Source organism: Aulonocara sp. 'chitande type north' Nkhata Bay, linkage group LG1 (assembly GCF_057382095.1).
Source record: "Aulonocara sp. 'chitande type north' Nkhata Bay isolate Kocher_YH1m ecotype deep benthic linkage group LG1, A_spYH_male_GT1.1, whole genome shotgun sequence".
NCBI classification, from domain to species: domain Eukaryota; kingdom Metazoa; phylum Chordata; class Actinopteri; order Cichliformes; family Cichlidae; genus Aulonocara; species Aulonocara sp. 'chitande type north' Nkhata Bay.
Genome location: NC_141344.1, coordinates 5464145 through 5484073, shown reverse-complemented (window position 1 = coordinate 5484073; position 19929 = coordinate 5464145). Strand labels below are relative to the sequence as shown.

At 39.4% G+C, this 19929-nt stretch overlaps 1 protein-coding gene across 1 annotated transcript in view; it reads right to left on the bottom strand.

Moving 5' to 3' along the window:
* cdh8 (cadherin 8) overlaps positions 1-19929 on the bottom strand; it is a 99705-nt gene that overhangs the window by 59000 nt on the left and 20776 nt on the right. Inside the window, exon 4 of the mRNA XM_086305065.1 lies at positions 4096-4387. Within this exon, the coding sequence (XP_086161191.1) occupies positions 4096-4387 (292 nt within the window). The remainder of the gene's footprint in view (positions 1-4095; positions 4388-19929) is intronic.

Genomic DNA, 19929 nt, shown 5'->3' with positions numbered 1-19929 from the left:
AAAAACTTTCAGCAAGTTTGTTTCGCAATGTGGCAATTATTGTCATTTGCACCCCCCTTAGCACAGGAAGGAGGGTCTAGCAACCTCCTCCTAATTACCTGTTGTGTCACTTCAAGCAGATTTTGTAATTTCCAACTACATCACAACCCCCTTGTTAGCTGCAGACGGGTGGCAGAGCCTCATAATTCCAGCATATGGTCGACAGACATACAAGGGAATTTGTCAGCTTGTACTGGCCTTAAAGTTGAAGACCCCATTAACAGGAGAACAAAATCTGTTAATCTTGTGAGCTCTTTGCAATCCATGTGAAAGAATTAAAATTCTAATCATGGACCGGCTTGCAACAATAAGCAGCTAACTCCCTCAAGTGGCACTAAAAAAGTTACAATGTAATGAAGAAACTGAAGTAGTATACCTACGTATATTGTTCATTGGATCAAATGAATGGATAATAATTTGCACCCTATTTGTCTGAGGATTAGAGGATATTATAAAAACATAAAAAACAGAATTATCCAGATTATATTTAGTATCCATTATTAAAACGGCAATTATTAACATTTTTTAAATCTATAAAATAATTTATTAGCATGAGTATTCTGGGTATGGTTTCTCATAGTGATGAACTGAGATTGCTCACAATGTTAAAGCAATAGTCCCTAAAGGAATTACAAGCAACAAGATACAGTATCAAGAAATAAACAACAATTTTGTAACATATGGCACATATGTCGAAGTAAATAAAAATGCAAAAATATAGGAAGACTACAAGTCATGCGCAAGACAACTGAATTACAATAAAGTTTTCAGGGGACACCACATAAGACAATGTTCACAGTAGGTAGAGGTGAAATTTGAGGGAGGGGGGTTTTCAGGTGCAGTCGTTTTATTGTTGACAACCGATCCCATTCAAACCAGAACGCAGAGGAACGAACAAAAGAAAAGAAAAGATGATACCGAAAGCAAATTGAGTTTTGAAAGTGGCCCATTTTTGTGATCTGCCAACTTTACCATGAGTTTAGGAAAAATCTAATTTTCAGAAAGCTGTACGTGATTTGCTCAGATATTCACTTTTTATTGTGCTTAATCATAAATCTATCAATTTTAGGTGGAGAGTTCATAGCTAGCATGAGCCACAGTAATGGGAAATGAAGTGGAATTATTCATAAAGGGTTTGAGCAGCCCAGAAAAATAAAAAATAAAAAATCAGTTAACACAGTTTTGAAGAAATTTTGTAGAAGCATTTTACCCCTAGAAAACAATTCAATGTAATGCACTCACAGAAGTTCTAGCAGCTTATGCTAATGGTTTCAAATGTGTTCTGACAGATTTGGCAGATTTAGTGAAGTTAAAACCTTTGCTTTCCCCTTCATCTTATTGTTCCACTGTACCTACAGAGACAATTCACTAAACAATTAAAATGTGAGTCACCTCCATTTTCAGCTATTCAGGAAAATGAAAGTCAGACAAAAGTCACAGAAAGCCACACGTCTTATCCGACTGGCCCTTTTTAAAGGAAGAACAAAAGGTATTTCTCCTTCATTTCCCATTAACCTCTATGCTCCTGCGCACACAGGATACATGGCGACCTCGGTGACCCGTGTCACATATCTCATGCGGCTGTGGGGACCGTTTCCTATGGGGGATGGTGACATTCAGTACGAGGATTCTCTATCTAGCCATAGTCCTTGACAGATAAAAGGTAGGTGTTGATATTTGTCCCTGGTCCCGCTGATACTGTGTGGATACACTCCCGATAAGCAAGGAGCTGCGAAGACATTGATGAAGTCTGAAGTGGAACTGACAAGCTCTGTAAGTGGATAACATCGTCAGGAGAAGCAGGCTGTTACGGTCTGGATTAGATTTTGATTATTTGACACAGGTGGGTTCACGCTAAGCAGAAATTCATCAGCATACTCAGCATTGTCTCAGCTTAGTACCAAATGTAATGCAACGTTTTTTAGCATGTGCAATATTGCATTTTAATGTTTCCCAGTTTCTTGTCACTGTGAAGATTTGCTCATACGACTTCACCATCTTCATCTCTGTTCTGCTCTCTTTCCCGTGGACTTTATTAGTTATGCGCCACTCAAAACGCAGGAATCCACCGAGTCCTGTGCAAATTCTAATTTACTGATGATTTATGAATATGAGGCGAGCAAGATGAACGACTTATTGTTTGTTTGTCCAGAGAGCTTAATTCTCCCCATAACACCACAGCACATGAAAACTTAACAAGAAGGAAACCAGTTGCTAAAAGAAAAGCCTTTCAAGCTAACAACTGAGCCTTCATGAATGTTTAATTAATCAGTAGTGACAAAAGGGAACAACAATCAACAAAGAGATGCCGATTTCCATTTCTTATGCATTATTCCCACTGGCAAATCACAGAGTGCTGTCAACTACCACTTTGCGCTCTACCCTATCACTATGGTTGTTACCGCACTCCACTGACAAAACCCTTGGAGAGCTACAGTACATTTCATTTGAGATCCAAAGCTGAGCAGCAGGGATCAAGTAACAGAGTTCAGACAAGAACAGTTCACTGTTACTTTGTGTTTACATGGATACTTTTGCATTGTGTTTTGTTCCTTTTTGCTTCCACAGCAGCAGCTAATAAGAGTCAGATACAGTTATCATGAGAAGCTGCACAGAAATATATATTTATATAGCTTTCCCTCTGAGAACCGATGCAAAGACTGCATCCTATGGGATGTACCAAATAGACTCCATTACACTCCTAACACCGTATGTCCTGGCGAGTTATGTCAGCTTTGTGACAGGTAACAAGAGGAAGCTCACTGAGGAAACACAATAACAAGTGTATACCACCCAACAACGGACCCCAGCATCCTTGCTGAACTCCTGCAATGTCAACACAGCATAAAGACACACTCTGATCTCCTTCCTGCTACTGATGAAAGCATTTTTTTCTACAAGACTCAGCTGCGCCGGGGTTAGTAGTGAGGGTCTCAAAACAGTGTAACAATCCACTTACAGGCTTCTGTCTGTCCTAGATGAGCTGCATTATCATCATGCAGTGGTCATTTAAATACATGGATGAAATAAGAAGGAGAATATATGAATATATTAGCATACAGTGCAAGGGCAAAAGTTTTGCGTACCAGTTTGAGGGGGCTTGAGGAATAGTAGCTTGCAATTGGCGTCCGTCAGTATTGTCGCGCTAACTGACAGTTTATGGGTGCACATGCAAACATGTTTCTCAACCATGATATTATTATAATGCTTAAATCTTGAAGTAACAGCCATCCATATCAAGCCTTTCCTACTTTGAGGACTGTTAGGCTTTACTGTTGTGAAAGATGGGAAAAAAAGACAAATTGTAAATGCTTTTGACACAAAATAATGCAGTCCACAGAGGTTCACCCTCTTAATCTCCTTGCCATTGCTTTCAACATCAATCAGTATTATATTCTGCACTTTTAAATCCTTGGATAAACATCTATTATAGTGTGCTATAATAATTTTACAGTAACTGACAGAAAGTGCAATACCCCCGCCCCCCACAAAAAAAAAAACTAACCCAAAAATGGCCCCTGACCTACACAAAGTGGAGAATAGCAGATTTATGCCCTAAGGCAATATCTACATATGCTGCTGTAGCCTGTCCGAAATGTACCACTGGTGCCTTTCAGCTTGTGCAGAATTTTGATTGTGTATGAAAATTTTAAGAACTCACCACATGCTTGCCACATGTGGTGAGTTATTTAATTTTACAATCTAATATCTGGCTCATGTTTCCATATTGTTAGTTCTTTTTAAGTGAGCTGTTTGTTGAGAGCCTTCCCTAAGTGTGTGTCGACATTGACGCTCGATGTTCAGTCACAGCACTGAGCTGTGGGTGAAGTCCTAGTGATTTGATTTGATTTATCATTCTTGTATTTTCATTTGTGGAAAAATACTCATAGCAGGCAAGCGTGTAAATAGGCATACTCATTTCCTCTTGTTCTTATTCACTCATTATTTTTATGCAATAGCCCATTAGAGATCAGCCGTCTCGGAAATCTCACAGACTGATTAGGCTGCTGTGTGAGGCAGGGAGCAGAAATGAGCTCTGTCTGTATTGTGACTTACCAACAGCAGACATTTCTTCAACAGCGGCATGATACGGGCCTTCGGTGAACTTTGGTGCATTGTCATTTATGTCCTGGACTTTGATGATGAACTCAGTCATGGGCTCCAGAAGCTGGCCTGTAATACCATTAGTGACTTTGGCGGTTAGTGTGTATTCAGCCTTCTCCTCGCGGTCCAACCTCTTCATCGCGTGGATGTCACCTGTCTTCTCATTGATGGCAAAGATGGTGCCTGCCCCCTCACCTGCAAGGCTGTATCTGGCTGTGTCATTGTCCACCTTGTCTGTGTGAAGCTGCAATTAAAAAGAGAAGAAAAATAAAGGATAAGTTCAATTTTGTTACAAAGTTCTCAGTTTTTTTCCCAGAGTGTAAAGACAAACTTAGGGAGCCGGGTGTGAAGAGCTTTTAATGAATACAAGCTGATATGCTCAGCAGATTCTACAAGTTCTCACCACATAAATGCAGTTAAGTATACAGTATGACCATAATGCGCTGTTTGCACTGCTGTACTCTGTGGAAACTAGATACTAAACGTGGCTCAGCATAGCCTACACTTTGCTAAATGAGGCCCGCTGGGGACAATAACTTTATAAGTTGCACAGGAAATGGACCTTAGTCTAGGTTGTTCCTCGTTATACATCACAAATACATCACACAAACATGTGTTATGGGGTATATTGCTCCCTACAGTATGAAATTTACCGGACAAAGACGTTAGATGTCCTTTCAATGTTCATCGTACTACACTGGAAAAATAAGAAATCCATTAAAAATTCAACAGGAAACTCTACACACAATGATGCATTCTCTCAAACTAGCCCCAAAGATACTGGACGATGGTTCATATTTCTCATTATTTTTGTAATTACCGTTTCATTAGTTCACTAGAACTGCATGCCCGGCTGAGTGGTTGGATCCCACTCATTGCACGGGCTGAGTATAACTAATGAATTTGACGATGCGGCATGAAGCTGTTCAAATATCTGCGCTGAGAAGAGCAGGCAAAATATTCTGCTGTTTCAAGTTAAAAGGGTCAACTGAAAGGGCACAGGATACAATGGTATGGACACAAAGAGGTCAGGGAAAAAGAGAAAGAGCCGCCTTTTGACTCAAAAGAAGCAAAGAATTCAATTTTTGCTCCTATAAAGAGACAGAGCATTTCCTGTACTTGAAAGTCACCTTTCATATAAGCCTCTTGAATCCTAAAGTGAGTGAGTTTCAGAAGGGAGGAGAAGCAACATTTACAAATCCAACAATATAGCTGGGACATGGCTGGCAGCACTCTTCTTTTCAGTTTGTATTTTTGTCAACTTATGCGTCTCTTAAAAACACACATGCACACACACACACACACACACACACACACACACACACACACACACGTGACCAAGTACACAGTCATACATCAAAACATCTGTATTCAGCAGCTTTAATTTCATTCCCTGCCACGGCGTTTCAACAGAGGTTCCTGTGGGAGCACGCTTAGGGTATAGAATAGCAAGGTAGAAATGTGTTGGTGACTACAGACCCCTAAACCCCCTGCAATGTTTTCAGAACCTGGCTTTTATGCATATACTGTCTCCGAGGTGTTGTTTGCAGACACTGACAAAGCACATTCGCTTAAATTGTCACACCTTGCACTTTTGTTTTCCTAATTGTGCCATCATTTCACATGAATGATGTAGCTCATTAACACAAATGCCTCGCAACATCCTGCACACTGAGAAACTCTTTAAATGAGCTCAAATTAATGATGGTCTGTCATTGTTTTTTTTGTTTTTTTAAATCCCATGCATGACTACTTATGTGAAGTCTAAAGCCTGCAGCTCAGCATATATGACTGCATGTTGGTGCTTCCCGCAACGGGAGGCAAACTGACTATTTTAGCAGCATATTGGTTTTGGTTTATTCATTAATCATAAATATTTTTAGGTAAGCATCCTGGATTTAATCCTGGTTTGTTTCAATGTGACGCGCCACTTCTTCACTCTGTACTTATGTAAAGAAAAAAAAGAGAAAAAGAAAACCTTTTTGATCAGCTGCAGAGCAATACTGCGATTTTATAGTACTGTGATTGTGTCTGTTTCCATATGTAATGCCCACAGAGAGCTTACAGAGAGACATTTTCAACCAACGCAAACGTGCTTCTGTGCTGTCATCCAACTGTACTTTGCTCTATATAAAAGTACAGGCAGGGGCTGCAGTGGACACTGTTTTATTGTTGTTAACACTCTGTTTCACTTCAGTACTGTGTCTGCTATAATCCCACTCTTCTCTGCGGCTGGCTGATGGACCAAAAACAGTTTAAAGAAGAGTAGCCCAAAGACTGGTTGTATATTTTTGACACTTCCCCCACATATTTTAATAATACCCCATTTGCCCCACTACCTGCTCTCTCCAGATAGAAAGCTGGCAATAGCTGCTCACACACTGCTTAGGGACTTCAAATGTGCTACCACCGCTGAACCATAATTTGGCCTTGAGGCAAGCTGAATCCTGCTTGTCTGCTAGTTTTGTCTTGAGGACTGGACCACTTTTCATGTCTGTCTTCCCCTGCCTCCATCTCAGTGTCTGAGAGTCTTAAAAATAAAGCCCACTGTTGCCTGCTTGCCCCAAATAAAATTCAAATAAAATTACGGCCCATGTTTATTCCAAGCTGGAGGTTGCTCCACTGAGTCACACTGCCATGTACATCTGTGCTGTGCCTGTTCTCCTATTAAACCCAGGGGACTTGCACAGGTGTAGATAATTTTGTGGAGTTGTATTTAAGAAATTTTAAACATTTTCAAAAACAAAAATGCAATAAAAAGTGTCTAAAAATCTACTCTAAAGAACAACAACAAAACATGCAACTTATAAAGCAATCAAAATATTTTAATAAAAAAAACCACACCATAAAAATCACACTGCGAAGTGCTATAATTACTACAACCTCATGACACTTAAATAGTTTGAATAAACAAGTGAATAGAACCTAAGTAAAAATAAATAAATATTTAAATAAATAAATATTTATTTAAAAATAAACAAGTTTGTATTGTATTATGGTCCCAGTACTGGCTTAATATGTGAGGAGTGTGGAGATTAATTCTTGCTCTCTGAAATGCTTATCCATGGTTGTATGCTATAAACTCATCGCATGCTGGAAACGACCTACAGTATTATCATGTGACGAAATAAGATGCTGTGGTTTTCTCACATACAGTTAAATCATAAAAGCTGATTTTAAATTAGATTTTAGATGTATGGATATTGGTGCCTGTCTGTGTTTCTCACGTACTGGTCAGGATGCGCCTTGTACAACACCTTGTACAACACCTTGTACACATGGATGCTTGAGACATGGCATGTCAGATTGTTTTTCCTCATTAATTAACCAAGAAACCAAACATAATGAAAAATATTAAAATTAAGTTGCTAAATTAAATAGACTGCGTCAAACACCTAACCCCTGTTTCCCACCCAGCAAACATAAGATAGCAAAGACAGTTTTGAAGCTGAATAATCTAAAAAGAAAAAAAAAACATTTAGAAAAAAATTAATGCCCACTAAAGATGAGTACCACTGATTAAAACACATTTTGAGCTAAGATGGGGTTAAATCTTTTGTCTCTTAGCTTCTATAAGCATTTTTTTCTCTTCTTTTTTAAAAAAATGACATTAAACCATTGTATAGATTCAAGGTAGAGCAATGTTGCCTTGTCACAGAAACCTAACAAAAATTCAGAAGATGAATAAAAGCTTTATAGAAAGGCATGCTGTGTTTCTTTTGAAAAAGAAAAGTCACACATTCAGTCATTTTCCCAGAAGCTGCCACTTTTGACTTTAAATTCACGAAGGGTTGAGTTGAGCTAGCTATAACCAACAACAATCCTCAAAACTGTCTCCTCTAAATGCCCTGGGAACCCACTTCGTACACAGCCTTCACACTAGAGTGCACAAATTCTCATCAAAGAGTACAATTACGTGAAAAAAAAAGGTCTGTCACAGGTCCCTGTCATTAACTGAGTTGCCTGGGCAACTAAAACAGCACCAACAATCAGTGACATTGACTGTGGCATTCAGGAAACTAACAGATAATGGATAACAACACTGTAGTTGTGATGATTATGTGCTACACTGGTGTCAGAAAACAACAAGTATTCTGAGCACAGGGTGAGGAAAGCTTACACCACAATGTCTGTTGTGTCTGTGTTGATTATGTATTGGCTTAGTAAGAATGGCATTGACGATATTCGCATCTGTCTTGGCATCGAGTCAACGCGTTGCTAAAACTCAAATAATATGCAAACATACTACTGCTCTCATGTGTATGTCCAGTCTTCTCATAACTAAAGTGAGCATCGACTGCATTATTCCATGAACGTCAACTAAATCTATCACAAAGAAGAAATAACGTTGTCTGTATGTGCAGCAAGTGCATCCAGGCTCTGGAAGTTATTATATCTCTCGCTCTAGCCGCTGTAGGTCAGGTTGTTGAAAAGACAGACATCCATATGTTTTGAAGCTCCAGTTCAGAAAAAAAGACTTGGGTGACAGAAGATATTTTCCTGTGGCAATACTTGTGTGCTCTGATGTCTGCCAGTATACACACACACACACACATAAACATAGAGTACTGCACACCTCCATTTGCCAACCGCAACTCCCAATCAGGGGCTGCATGGGACTGCTTATCCTGTCAGCGGAGGAGGAAACATGTCAGTCCCTGCTGAAGATGAGCTTTTATGGCAATCACTTGAACAATCACTGTGTCCTAATGAGGAAGATTCTACAGATTCTACTCCCACATATCCTCCACCCCCGCCATGGGCCTGGGCTCCTGATGCTTAAGTGTAGCCCTACAGAAGGAACTAATGATTTCCCTAGTTGTCAGGCCAAATGGTAGATAGGACATGTTCTCCTCCTATGTATGTACCAGTAGGACTGTAGAGGGAGAGAGAAAGACTGACGCAAAGAGGGAAAGGGAGGAGATACTGTCACTGTGATGCTTGTCAGCTACCGTCTGCAAGAACAGACTTCACACAGTACGTCGGATTGCTTTCTGCAAAGTCTACTTCAGTTGGAGTAAGGGTCAGAGGTTGATGAATTCGATCTGCAACTGTGTTGGTTTTTTATCAGTGGTGGAAGAAGTCAGATCCATTACTTTTGTTTACGGAAATGTACAAAAATGTAAAAATGTTCCAGGTCTGCAGTTAATATTATACATAGAATCACAGTGATCACAAAAGCAGGAAAAGTAAAATAATTTTTTCCGCCAAAAAAAGAATGAATGATATTTAACAAATTATCATATGATACAAATACTAACTACATTCTGTTACTGACAAACACACAATTTTGTCTTATTATACTGGGTAGTTTAAAAAATATATATATTTATAAATATATAATTTTATTCCTTACAGCCATTAAACAGTTGCAAACAATCTGAACAGAAGATTCATGTTTTGCCGCTGCTGAAAAACAAATGTATGTAGCTACAGTTTGCTGAAAAGCTGAAAAGTAATAAGATATATAGTAACAGTTCAAATACTGTGCTATTTAAAACTACACATTCCTTTCTAAAATATCAAAGAGTGGAAACTCCAAGAATCAGAAAGAGGTACCAATACAGTACTACTACCCCAAATTGCCCACTAACTCAGGAAAAGCACTTAGATTCTTTCCACTGTTATTACATAATACAAGCATTCTGAACACATTTAATGTAGCACACTGCCAAAAGTGCAGGACAGCATGAAGAAGTGCTGTATAATGCATCACTGTGTTGACTCTAAATGTCATGTTTAGCACAATCCCGATGTGGGTTTGTTTAGCTGAGGATGCGAGGTCTGACTGGCCGATAATGTGGAGTAGAAATGCCATGTTAACCATTAAATATGGAGACGACGGCATGTTGTTATGTAAAATGTATACGAACCCCTCAAGGCCGTGCACTGCATGAACTAGTTCGCATAGCACCTTTTGTAAGAGCCAGATGTTGACCTTTTTCTATTCAGCTCAGTCAGTTAATATGGCCCAGTTCTCCTCATCTGTTCAGTGTAATGCCATCTCACAGAAGAAATCCAAAGAATTAATTTGAGAGGGCCCCATACTGCAATGAGGGATCAATAGAGGGTAATTCATTGCCACTGATAAAATTAGAGCTTTTTTGTTCCATCTGTACACCCTCAGGCAACTGTAGCCTAAATAGTTACTCCAGATAGATTCTACTCAAACATGTCGGGAATTAATTGTAGCTTCCTCCCATTTGTTGGATTTTGACTCTGTTAATTACACCTACATGAATAATCTGTAATTCTAAATATTGCAATAACATTTTGAATGTACGGAACAGATGGTGCGATGCATGATATATGATACACTTAGCTATTCTTGGAAACATTTTCCCTCCAGTCTGTCTCATGGCACGTAGCGGTTTATCAAATTGGACAGAAAAGTTCCCTTCTGGTGTGAACCACAAAAGACTTTATTGGAGGAAATCATATAGTGAAGCTCTGTGATGCTGGGGCATTGGAAATAGAAAGTTTAATTCAGAAATATCATAACGTGAAATGCTGTCAGCTCTTCAATTCTTTACACCACAAATGAGGCCAAATTTAAAGGCGTTAAGTAAATGCGTTCAGATGCTATGTGACTCAGTCATTTTTACTTCTGTGGTGAGCAAATATAGATTTTTTTACATACCCCCAATCAAGATAAACTGTTTTAAAGGATCAGTTATCTAATGCTGCTCCCTTGCACATGACACAAAGGAACTGATTCCTTTGGGATTTGTAGCCATTGGTTGCTATATAACAATAATCAATATTGCTTTTTTTCAGAGGTCAATCACAGTATTCACGGAGGCCAAAAAGTGAGAAGAGAGCCTCACATATTTTCCTCTTCATTTATTATTACTGCTGACATTCGTGCTTTATTGAGACAATGAGAGAGAGATGGTGTCATGACCCATATACAGGGAAAGGTGATGGTCTGTAATTGAAGCCAACTCCACACAGAAAAGGTAGAGTAATTACAATCAGTAAAGAGTCTCCCAGTGTTATACTCCCTTCACACACATGCACAGAACTGAATTGTCAGCAAGCTATCACCTTTTGCTTTCGTTCTGCTTTCGTTTTTTTTCCCAGACAACAATGAATTAATGAGACAAACAAAAAAGGCAACAATTTGTACTGCATTTGTGCGCAGTCTGTACCAAGGTCAATCAGGGCTAATGTGTTTCATGTCTATCCATGCACTTTGAGCAATGGCACATGTGTTCCATTCACTGCCACTGGCACTTTATTGCTTCTGGAGAATAAGTCAAAGTCAAAGCAGCTACCTTTAGTAAAAGAGGGCAACACAATTAGATTAAGCCACCCATGAAAAGCCTTTTGTTTGTGAATGTTGATACATTGGAGGATGCATTTTAATCATAGCGGGGTACAGTGTCACCGCAATGAGAATGGGAAACAGGAAAATAAAAACAATGGCGCATTATGCATTCAGGCTGTCGGCAATATTGGCTCTCAGTTCAAGAAAGACCTGTTGTATGCAAGTAATCTTCAGTATAGATTTTTACCGCCTGCTCATTATATCCTGGTGTTAGAACAAGAGAGAACTGGACAATCACTTTGTTGGTTGGTGTGTGCTTGATATAACCAGAAAACAAAGGTAAATTAAAGCAACACGACTTCTGATAAAAAACATTTGTCCAATTCATGGCTGCTCCACATGTGGCCCCTGAAGAGCTCAGCAGTCAGATTTAAGCCTTTGTGAGAAAAACCTGTGATTTGCAAAAAAGCAAACAAACAAAAAACGAGGAAGAAATATTGTGAACAATAAAGAGACAGTGTGTGAAAAAGTGTAAATGAGCTCAGCTACAGGGCTACGGCACACATGCCGAGTGTTAAATAGAGGGAGATTTTTTAACATTAACCTCAACTGCTGCCATTACCCTACCTGTGGGCCACAAACTTATCGGTATACACAGCATGCCGAAAATGGGTGGGTGTGGAGAGGTGCTAAACGAAACAAGCTTAATCAAGGACCACAACAGTTTTCTCTTTCTTCTGTGTGGCCGACCTAATCAAATCAAGGAATGAGATTGATTTCACGAGGTGCAGATGGATCCCGTAGCAAGTCTAATTCAATGTGCCGGCTCTCCACTATGATGTGTGTTTTCTCGGTCCAGATGGTGCTGCTCGGGTTTGTAATTCATATTTCAACATTTTACTCCCCCTTCCTCCCTCTCTCTTTCTTCCTTCCACCCTCTCTCTTTCACTCTCTTTTTTTCTGATTTTTGCTCGTCGTTTAACAACCAAGTAAATGTGTACTGATGTGGATAAGTATCATAAACTCATCTGTCAAGCTTGCGATCCTCTGATCTTGTTAAATGTCACAAACAACACATGACGGATGGTGAGTTTTATGGAAGAGATCTTGGAGCTCAATTGTTGGAAAGCAAAGCAGGAAAAAGCGATCTGTATAAACTGAAAATATAGCCTTCGTATAGAATTATGTTATGTGGTAAACTATTCAAAAAGATTTCTATAGAATTGTTTCTAACCCTGTAGAAACAGTTCAAATGTAACAGTGTTCGGATATCCATCATTTCAGGTAAATAACTCAAATAACAAGATGGTTTAAAAAAGAAAAACCTCAACATTTTCGTACAATCCTTTAACCAAAAACACTAAAACAAACTTACCTCTCCTAACGGTGGCAAGTCATATTCAGATTAAGGATTGTATAAGCGTGATTATGAATATTTGATAAATAAAGAAATAAATAAAGCCACAAATTGCTAGATAAATTAGTGGACAAACCTGCAATGTGCAATTATCAAAGTTTTAATTTTGAAAACATAGTTTCAAATGTGTTTCATGTATAGCATATGTAGATATGCTCAGATTTCCATAATTGGAAGGCACGCAGAGTCGGAGCCATTCTTTTGGGCTTATTCCTGTGGAAAAATGCAGATGTGCTCCACAGTGCCTGTTCGAGCTGTCAAAGTCATTGTTCTCAACCTGAGAAGTCTTGCAAATTAGCCAGTTTCAATGCCAGCTGCCACTGCTGGAAAGGCATGCATTGCTGGTGTTGAATATTCCTGCAGGTATCGTATACAATACATTTTCTTTATGTAACTTTGAATAATGGGTTCTGACAGCCTTGGCTAACCACCTTTTTGACTTGGAGCAAAATTCTGCTATATTTCATTTCATCTTTATTCTTTCTTAAAACAGACACAGACTATGGATTTATTATTTGTTAATGATGATAAATGCAAGAAATTACTCTAATCTTCTTTGAATGCCAAAAATCTTCCCATAAAGTCAGAATAGCTTTTACAAGTAACTGTTGCCAAAAAAGAAAAACCATATCATGCATGTGTAAAAAACATCTAAGGATAGGAACATCGATCTCATGTCCAGCAGGATCAATATCGCAGCTGCAACTTTTTTTTTCATATCAGTAATCTATGCCAGATTTACCAAGAGATCCACAAAGTCCAAACTCATAGAGTCACAAAAAGGCTTTGCACTTATCAGCTGTAGTTTTACCGTATTCAAAGCTAGCGTATCTCTCTATGGGATACGGCGTTAAAACTGCAGGTACTGGAAAGCAGTATTTGCACAGACCTAAGAACAAAAGGCAGTATAAATGAGGGCTTCGTTGGCTATATTAATAATCATCTGTGCCTTCTCCTTTGAGAGGCCTGTGATATCGAGTATCATTAGACATGCAAATAACAGCTCCATTTTCCCGTCCATGGGATTAGGAAGGAAAGAGAGAAAAATGAAGAAGAGGCATGGCTGTGGCAGAAACAATTAAGCCATCCTCTTCGCGGAAGCACTTGGCAGCCAGCTTCAGATTGGTAAGGGAGGACAGGAGGGGTCTTTTGGCTAGGCAGCAATGTCAACACGCTTGTCTGAGTGAATGTGCAATTGCACAGAGCATTGCTTTAAGATGTCAGATCACCTTGGAGTGGACGGCTGCTACAAGAACAAGCACTCCTTCTGTGTGTCATGATGCCACTATACGTGTTTCACACTCTGTCTGGAACACAGACCCAGAGACATAAAGTGGGGAGGGAGGGAGAGAAAGAAGAACAAAGGCACAAGGAACAGAGAAAAAGTAGACAAGAGAAAGGAGACAGAGTCATTTCTGTTGTCTTACATGGCTGATTGCAATGACATTCTTTTTATGCCTTAACTCACCTAACACGAACAACCATCGAGTGCATTGTCACATCGCTCAGGGACAAAATCCCCGAACTTAATCTGCCACAACAAACAGCTAAGGACTTTTACTTACATAATAAAATCTTTTGGCTAAAAAGGGGGCAACTTTTGCTTCTAGTTGCAACATGCCAAAAACACAAACTAGAAAGAAAAATTATATCAAAGGTTCTCCTAGAATGCTGCACTTGCATTGAAGTACAACTAAATATTTTTATACAGTAAAGTAAAAGTCAATTACTCTTCCCTTCGCTGCACACAGGATGGGAGTGGGCATGAAAATTGCCTCTCATAACCCATTTCCCTGATTCCCTTGTTGCCTTCACTTCATTTCCAAGTTATCCTCATCTTTTTACTACTTGCTATCATATAACAAAGATACCATCTCTGGAAAAAAAAAGAAAAAAAGAATCAATCTTTGTCTGTTAAAAGGTTGCCTAGCAAAAAGTAAGAAAGCAGGTTAGGCCTTAAGGGTATTATAACAGTAAGATGCAGTTGAATTAAAGAAGCTTTTTTAAGAGCCAAAAAAATGGCAGTTTCTCTCTGTCAGCTTATAAAGAGTAAGGTAAAAATCATTAAAGATGCCAAATCACAATGCAAGATTGGGGTTGACAGCACGCAGCCTACTGAGTTCAGTCCATCATCTTGGAGACGTGGGCAAGACAGTGAGTCAAAAAGTAAGAAAGTCAAAAGTGACTCTCTGAAATGCTCACGTCTCCTCACATCTCTCTCTCCTTCGCTCCTTCCCCGTCTTTATCACTCTCTTCCTCCTCTCCTGCTCTCGCACTGTGTCTTTTTCTGGAATCGCCCGTCGGTAATGTCAACAGAGATTTCACGGCACAGTGCCGGTGCATCAGCCAGGCTCACATTTCTCCTACCTGTGATTTACATCAGAGAAGAGGCTCATGGGGGATTTTCCATGCCAGCAGAGAGATGGGAGTTGTGACGGTGATGGTGGTGGAGGGTAAGTAGGAGGTGGGGGTGAATGGAGCCAGTACCCTGGGGCTTGACGCAGTAAGGCACTCTAACAATAGTGGCGTCGACCACCCGGCTGAGAGATGCTTTTACTGCAAAGGGAACCAGCATGACTGCATTCAGGCCTTCCTCCTTAAATGTCACCATTCTCCCTATACAGCACACAGGGCTGACTGAGTTATTTCCAGCATATAATCAGTATATACTGTGTTTCCGATGGCTTAAATTTATGTTTTTACCTCATATGTAGACCATTTTTTTAGATATATTCAAAAGACAAAACAAAAAAATCTGCACAGCAATTTTTTTAATGGTTTTAGCCATATGGTGGCATGGTAAACACTCCACCAAACCAATAATACTGCGATTATTTAGCAATTAATATGTAAATTAAAAACTGAGGTAGACAGTAGTGATTATATACTGAGCACAGTTTTGGATTTCCAAACATGCCCCTTCAGTGAAAGACTTGGTATAAGGTGAGCAGAATACTAACTCACACCAGCCAGTCACAGACACTGTGGATCCTCTGGGATGAAATTAACTGTGTGTTGTGGTTTCATGCCTGCTGCGTTTTTGTGTCTGTTAAATTGGGTAAGATGAGGAACTGGATTATAGTTTGATTGTTACGTCTCAGAACTTCAATAAAAAGATGGAAAAAACATTTTGTAGAACACCTGTAATCATATCTATCAACGAAGTGGCGCCGCACTAAATCTGGGCCCCATGCTAGACGAGTCTCGATACTCCATTTACTGCACCCACTGTCATGCCTGTAAGAGTAACTGCATCATGTGCAAACCGATGCATCCAAGGTGGTTGTTAGGGGTTTCACTAACTAAGTGTAGCACTGTCTCACATAGTTCTGCCTATTTTCTCATTGTATTCTATTTACACTTTCTTGCTTTTGCCATAAGGCTTTACAAAATTGTTTATGTCAGTTTTTTCCAGGTCTTAATTGAATCATGAAAATATAACAAAATTGGAAAGTCATATTACTTTGATTCCAATATTAAGAAAGGCTTACATAATGTTGTGTTTTATGAGCAAAAAGTAACCTCTTTACACAGATGCCTAGTTTTACTGCTAGTGCTGGTGGGGAGTTGATTCTGCTTGTGTGTGCTAAGACAGCTAGCCTGAAACTGAATGTTACATTCTATTACATGGAGTAAGCTCTGTAAAAAGAAAATCATAATGGACCTTATCTGTGGACTGCATCTGTAAGTCATTTCTGAATTTATTTCTTTTGGCCCACCAGAACCACTGGCAGGAATTTTAATTTTGCTATACCGCTATATTCTTTTTTTTTTCTAGCATTTTTTGAGGGAAATCATGACATGTATAATAGACTAGGATCCATAAGTGAGTGCTACCCCAAACTCTTGCAGTGGCATAATATGACTTTAGGCAAAGGATTAGAGAATGCTATCTCTTTCAAAATGTTTTCCTACTCTTAATGAGCTACTTTCAGCTGCTCCCTTGTTCACGAGGGGTTGTCACAGCAGGTAGCGCCACATATGTGATTTGGCAGATTTTTACGCTAGATGCCCTTCCTGACACAACACTCACAGGATTTGTGTCTCCTCCCAGGATCAAACTGGGGCTCTTTTCCTTATTAGGAAAATGTGTAGAATACAGCAGTGTGGAGCCACATTTCCTAATTTTAATACAGCTAAATAATAGTGACATTTAAGCTGTAAGGGACTTATATTTCAGTTGCTATCACTAGGATAACCTTTTGAACCTATCATTCTAATAACTACAAAAATGTATATATTAAAAGAATGTGTACATTGTACTAAAAAATATCAGAATTGATGACTGTTGTGTGAACTTCAGAATAAATATGATCTATTCCTCCTTATTTCCAGGAAAAAAAAAAATATAACTGAATGGTGTACATTTCAGTCACATTTTATGTAATGCAACTTGGGTTCAAGACCTCTGCAATACTATCCTACATGCTATTGTCTATTAATTAACTGAAACTCCAAATAAGCTGCATATATTTCAGTGATTACATGTCGAATCCCAACATGTGTTCTGTCTGACTGCTTCAGATGTTTAACCAACAGAAGAGCGCACACAGTGAAGTGAAATGTGTTGCGATGGTTGTCATGTCCGGAGCTAACCAGTTGGGATGCGCCGTTGGTACGACATGCCATTTGTCTCCCGTAATAAGACATGAGAGCTCGCAGACATTTGAAGAAACTCAGCACTGCAAAACGACTCCTTCCTGGAAAGACACACAGTGAAGCTTGCCAGGAAGGCTTTTTTTTCCTCAGTGAGTCACAGTGAGTGTGCATGTGTGCTTAAATAAATGTGTGTACAATTTACCGTTCTTTCTTTTTGTTTGTTTTCTGTTTTTTTATGCGTGTGTGCGTGCGTGAGTGAGAGAGACAGAGACATAAGTGTGTGCATCCTTGCTTGCTAAACTGTGTGGAAAACACAGCCTGTAGTGTGCATATTAGTTTGTGTGTATTTGTATGTGTGTGTCCCTGTACAAATGCCCCCTCCCTATTACAGCTGACTAGTAGATGGATGCTGGCTGTCACACCTGCCTGACTTTGTTCCTGCCAGATGCGGTGGGGTCACAGGGAAAGCGCCCAAACACTCATCAATCTCAACCATTGTCCAACATTCTTTCGGCTCCGGCAACAGCTTCCAATATCCATTTAGTCGCTCCAGATGCTGGCAAAAATGCTTACATACACAGAAACCGGGTGGCCAAACCTATTGACCTGCACTCTCAGTACGGGTGGATGAAAAAACAAAGGATGTCACAGCATCAGGGATAATCTCTAAGAGTCTGTAATAAATAAAAGTTTAACTTTGCATTTACTCTGTGAGGTCGTCATTGTCATTAGGCTGGCAGTAAAAGAAATTGAATTTGGTGTGTTCCCAAAGGCTGCTGTCAAGTGTGATGCTGTGAGCAAGAGCCAGCATAACCACTGCTACCTGAGGTCTTTTCATGTAATGACATCAAAGCCAACCGGAAGAGCTTTAGAGTCACTTTGGAAGAAGAGATTACGGTGGACTGAAAGGTCTAAAGGACACAGGTATGAAACAAAACCAGCCACATGACAGTGTCGAGTCCCAGGTGGATTTTGGAAGGAGGCAAATATACTTGGGTAAAAAGTTTGGCAGCATATCCAAAAGTGAAATAATGTGCAGATTTTCACTAGCACACTATTACGCCTTTGTGAACGAACCAAACTCAATTACATTTGAAATACACTCCAGGCATGTTACGGTTGCCATAGAGAAAAATAGAAGCCAGGAAAGTCATTTTCATCATTCTAGTTTGTGCGGTTTTGTTGTTCCCTTGATAGGAAGCAGCACTTAAGTAGCCAATCCACTAATGGGAGGTTGGGAAATAGAGATAGAAACTATAAACCTGACAACTAAATTTTATCCTGTTGAAGTTTTTGCTTCCTACCACTCAAAGAAATGTTTTAGATGAACTTGTATTGCCTGAAATATTTATGGAAAACTGTGCAATAGCAGAGGAAAATTTGAACATGACTGAACAAAGACAAGCTACTGTGTCGTGTCTTTGAGATGGGAAATTATTCAAGTTCTGTTTATAGTTTGTTGGTCAACTGTTGTTGCTGTGGTCACACTGTTGTCTTCCAGAAAGATGTTTTTATGCAGTAGCACATCTTTTTTTGGGAGGTAGCGTAGTTTCTCAGGGTGCTAAAATGTTCTTCAAACAGTAATAGTGTGAAAATACAGCCCTCTCACATTCTCTTAGCTTTGACTGCCTCTCTTCGTCTTCCTCTCAGTTTCTCTGTGTGTCTTTTCTGCATTTTCACCCCTCAGCTCTTCCTCTCCCTTTTTAATTCTCCATCTCCTCCCCTGGGCCTCCTGAGGGTTGGGAAATAATGTACACAAACATAGCAGGCAAACGGGAGAAGCGCTTGAGTTGTTTACGATGCGATAGAGGAAATAGAAAGAGAGGGTTGAAAAAAATAAGGCGGAGGAAATCATCACAGCGTGCATTTCCATTCGTGTATACACTTTAATTGTGAAGAAATCAGAAAGTTGGGAGAATTCACTTCAGTGTGCAGATGCACTTTGATGCTGTCACTCACACGGTATGAGACTTTTGATTAGGACTTGTCTGTACACTGGAGGCTCATGACCACACTTGGCAGACAGGAGCCATTAAAATCCCAGCAACCTTGGCCCCCCTCTCAATCCCACCGTCTCTCTTTGTCTCCCTCGCTCTCCCAACTGGGTCAGCCCTGCGAGAAACGTGATACTGAAGGTAATAGGTTGTTCTTCTAAAAACATTAAATGAGTTTAAATTATTCATAGAAGAAGAATTATTTATCTTGAACCAAGCAGATCATTACTGAAAGAACAAGTGCAACTTGTATCTCTTCTGATAGATTCTAGTGTATTCAGTATTACTATTTAAATATTTGTGTATATATAATATGTGTGTGTATATGTATATACCAGATATATTTAAATTTAAATATTTTAATTCCTCAACTGCATTTTTCCACCATTACTGGTGTATTTTTTAAAGGCAGGACTTCTATTTTTAAGATTTTGTTTTGTACCTGACACTGGTCTCTCATGATTTTTAAAGACTTTTGTCTCAGCAAAAAAAGATATATCCATGAC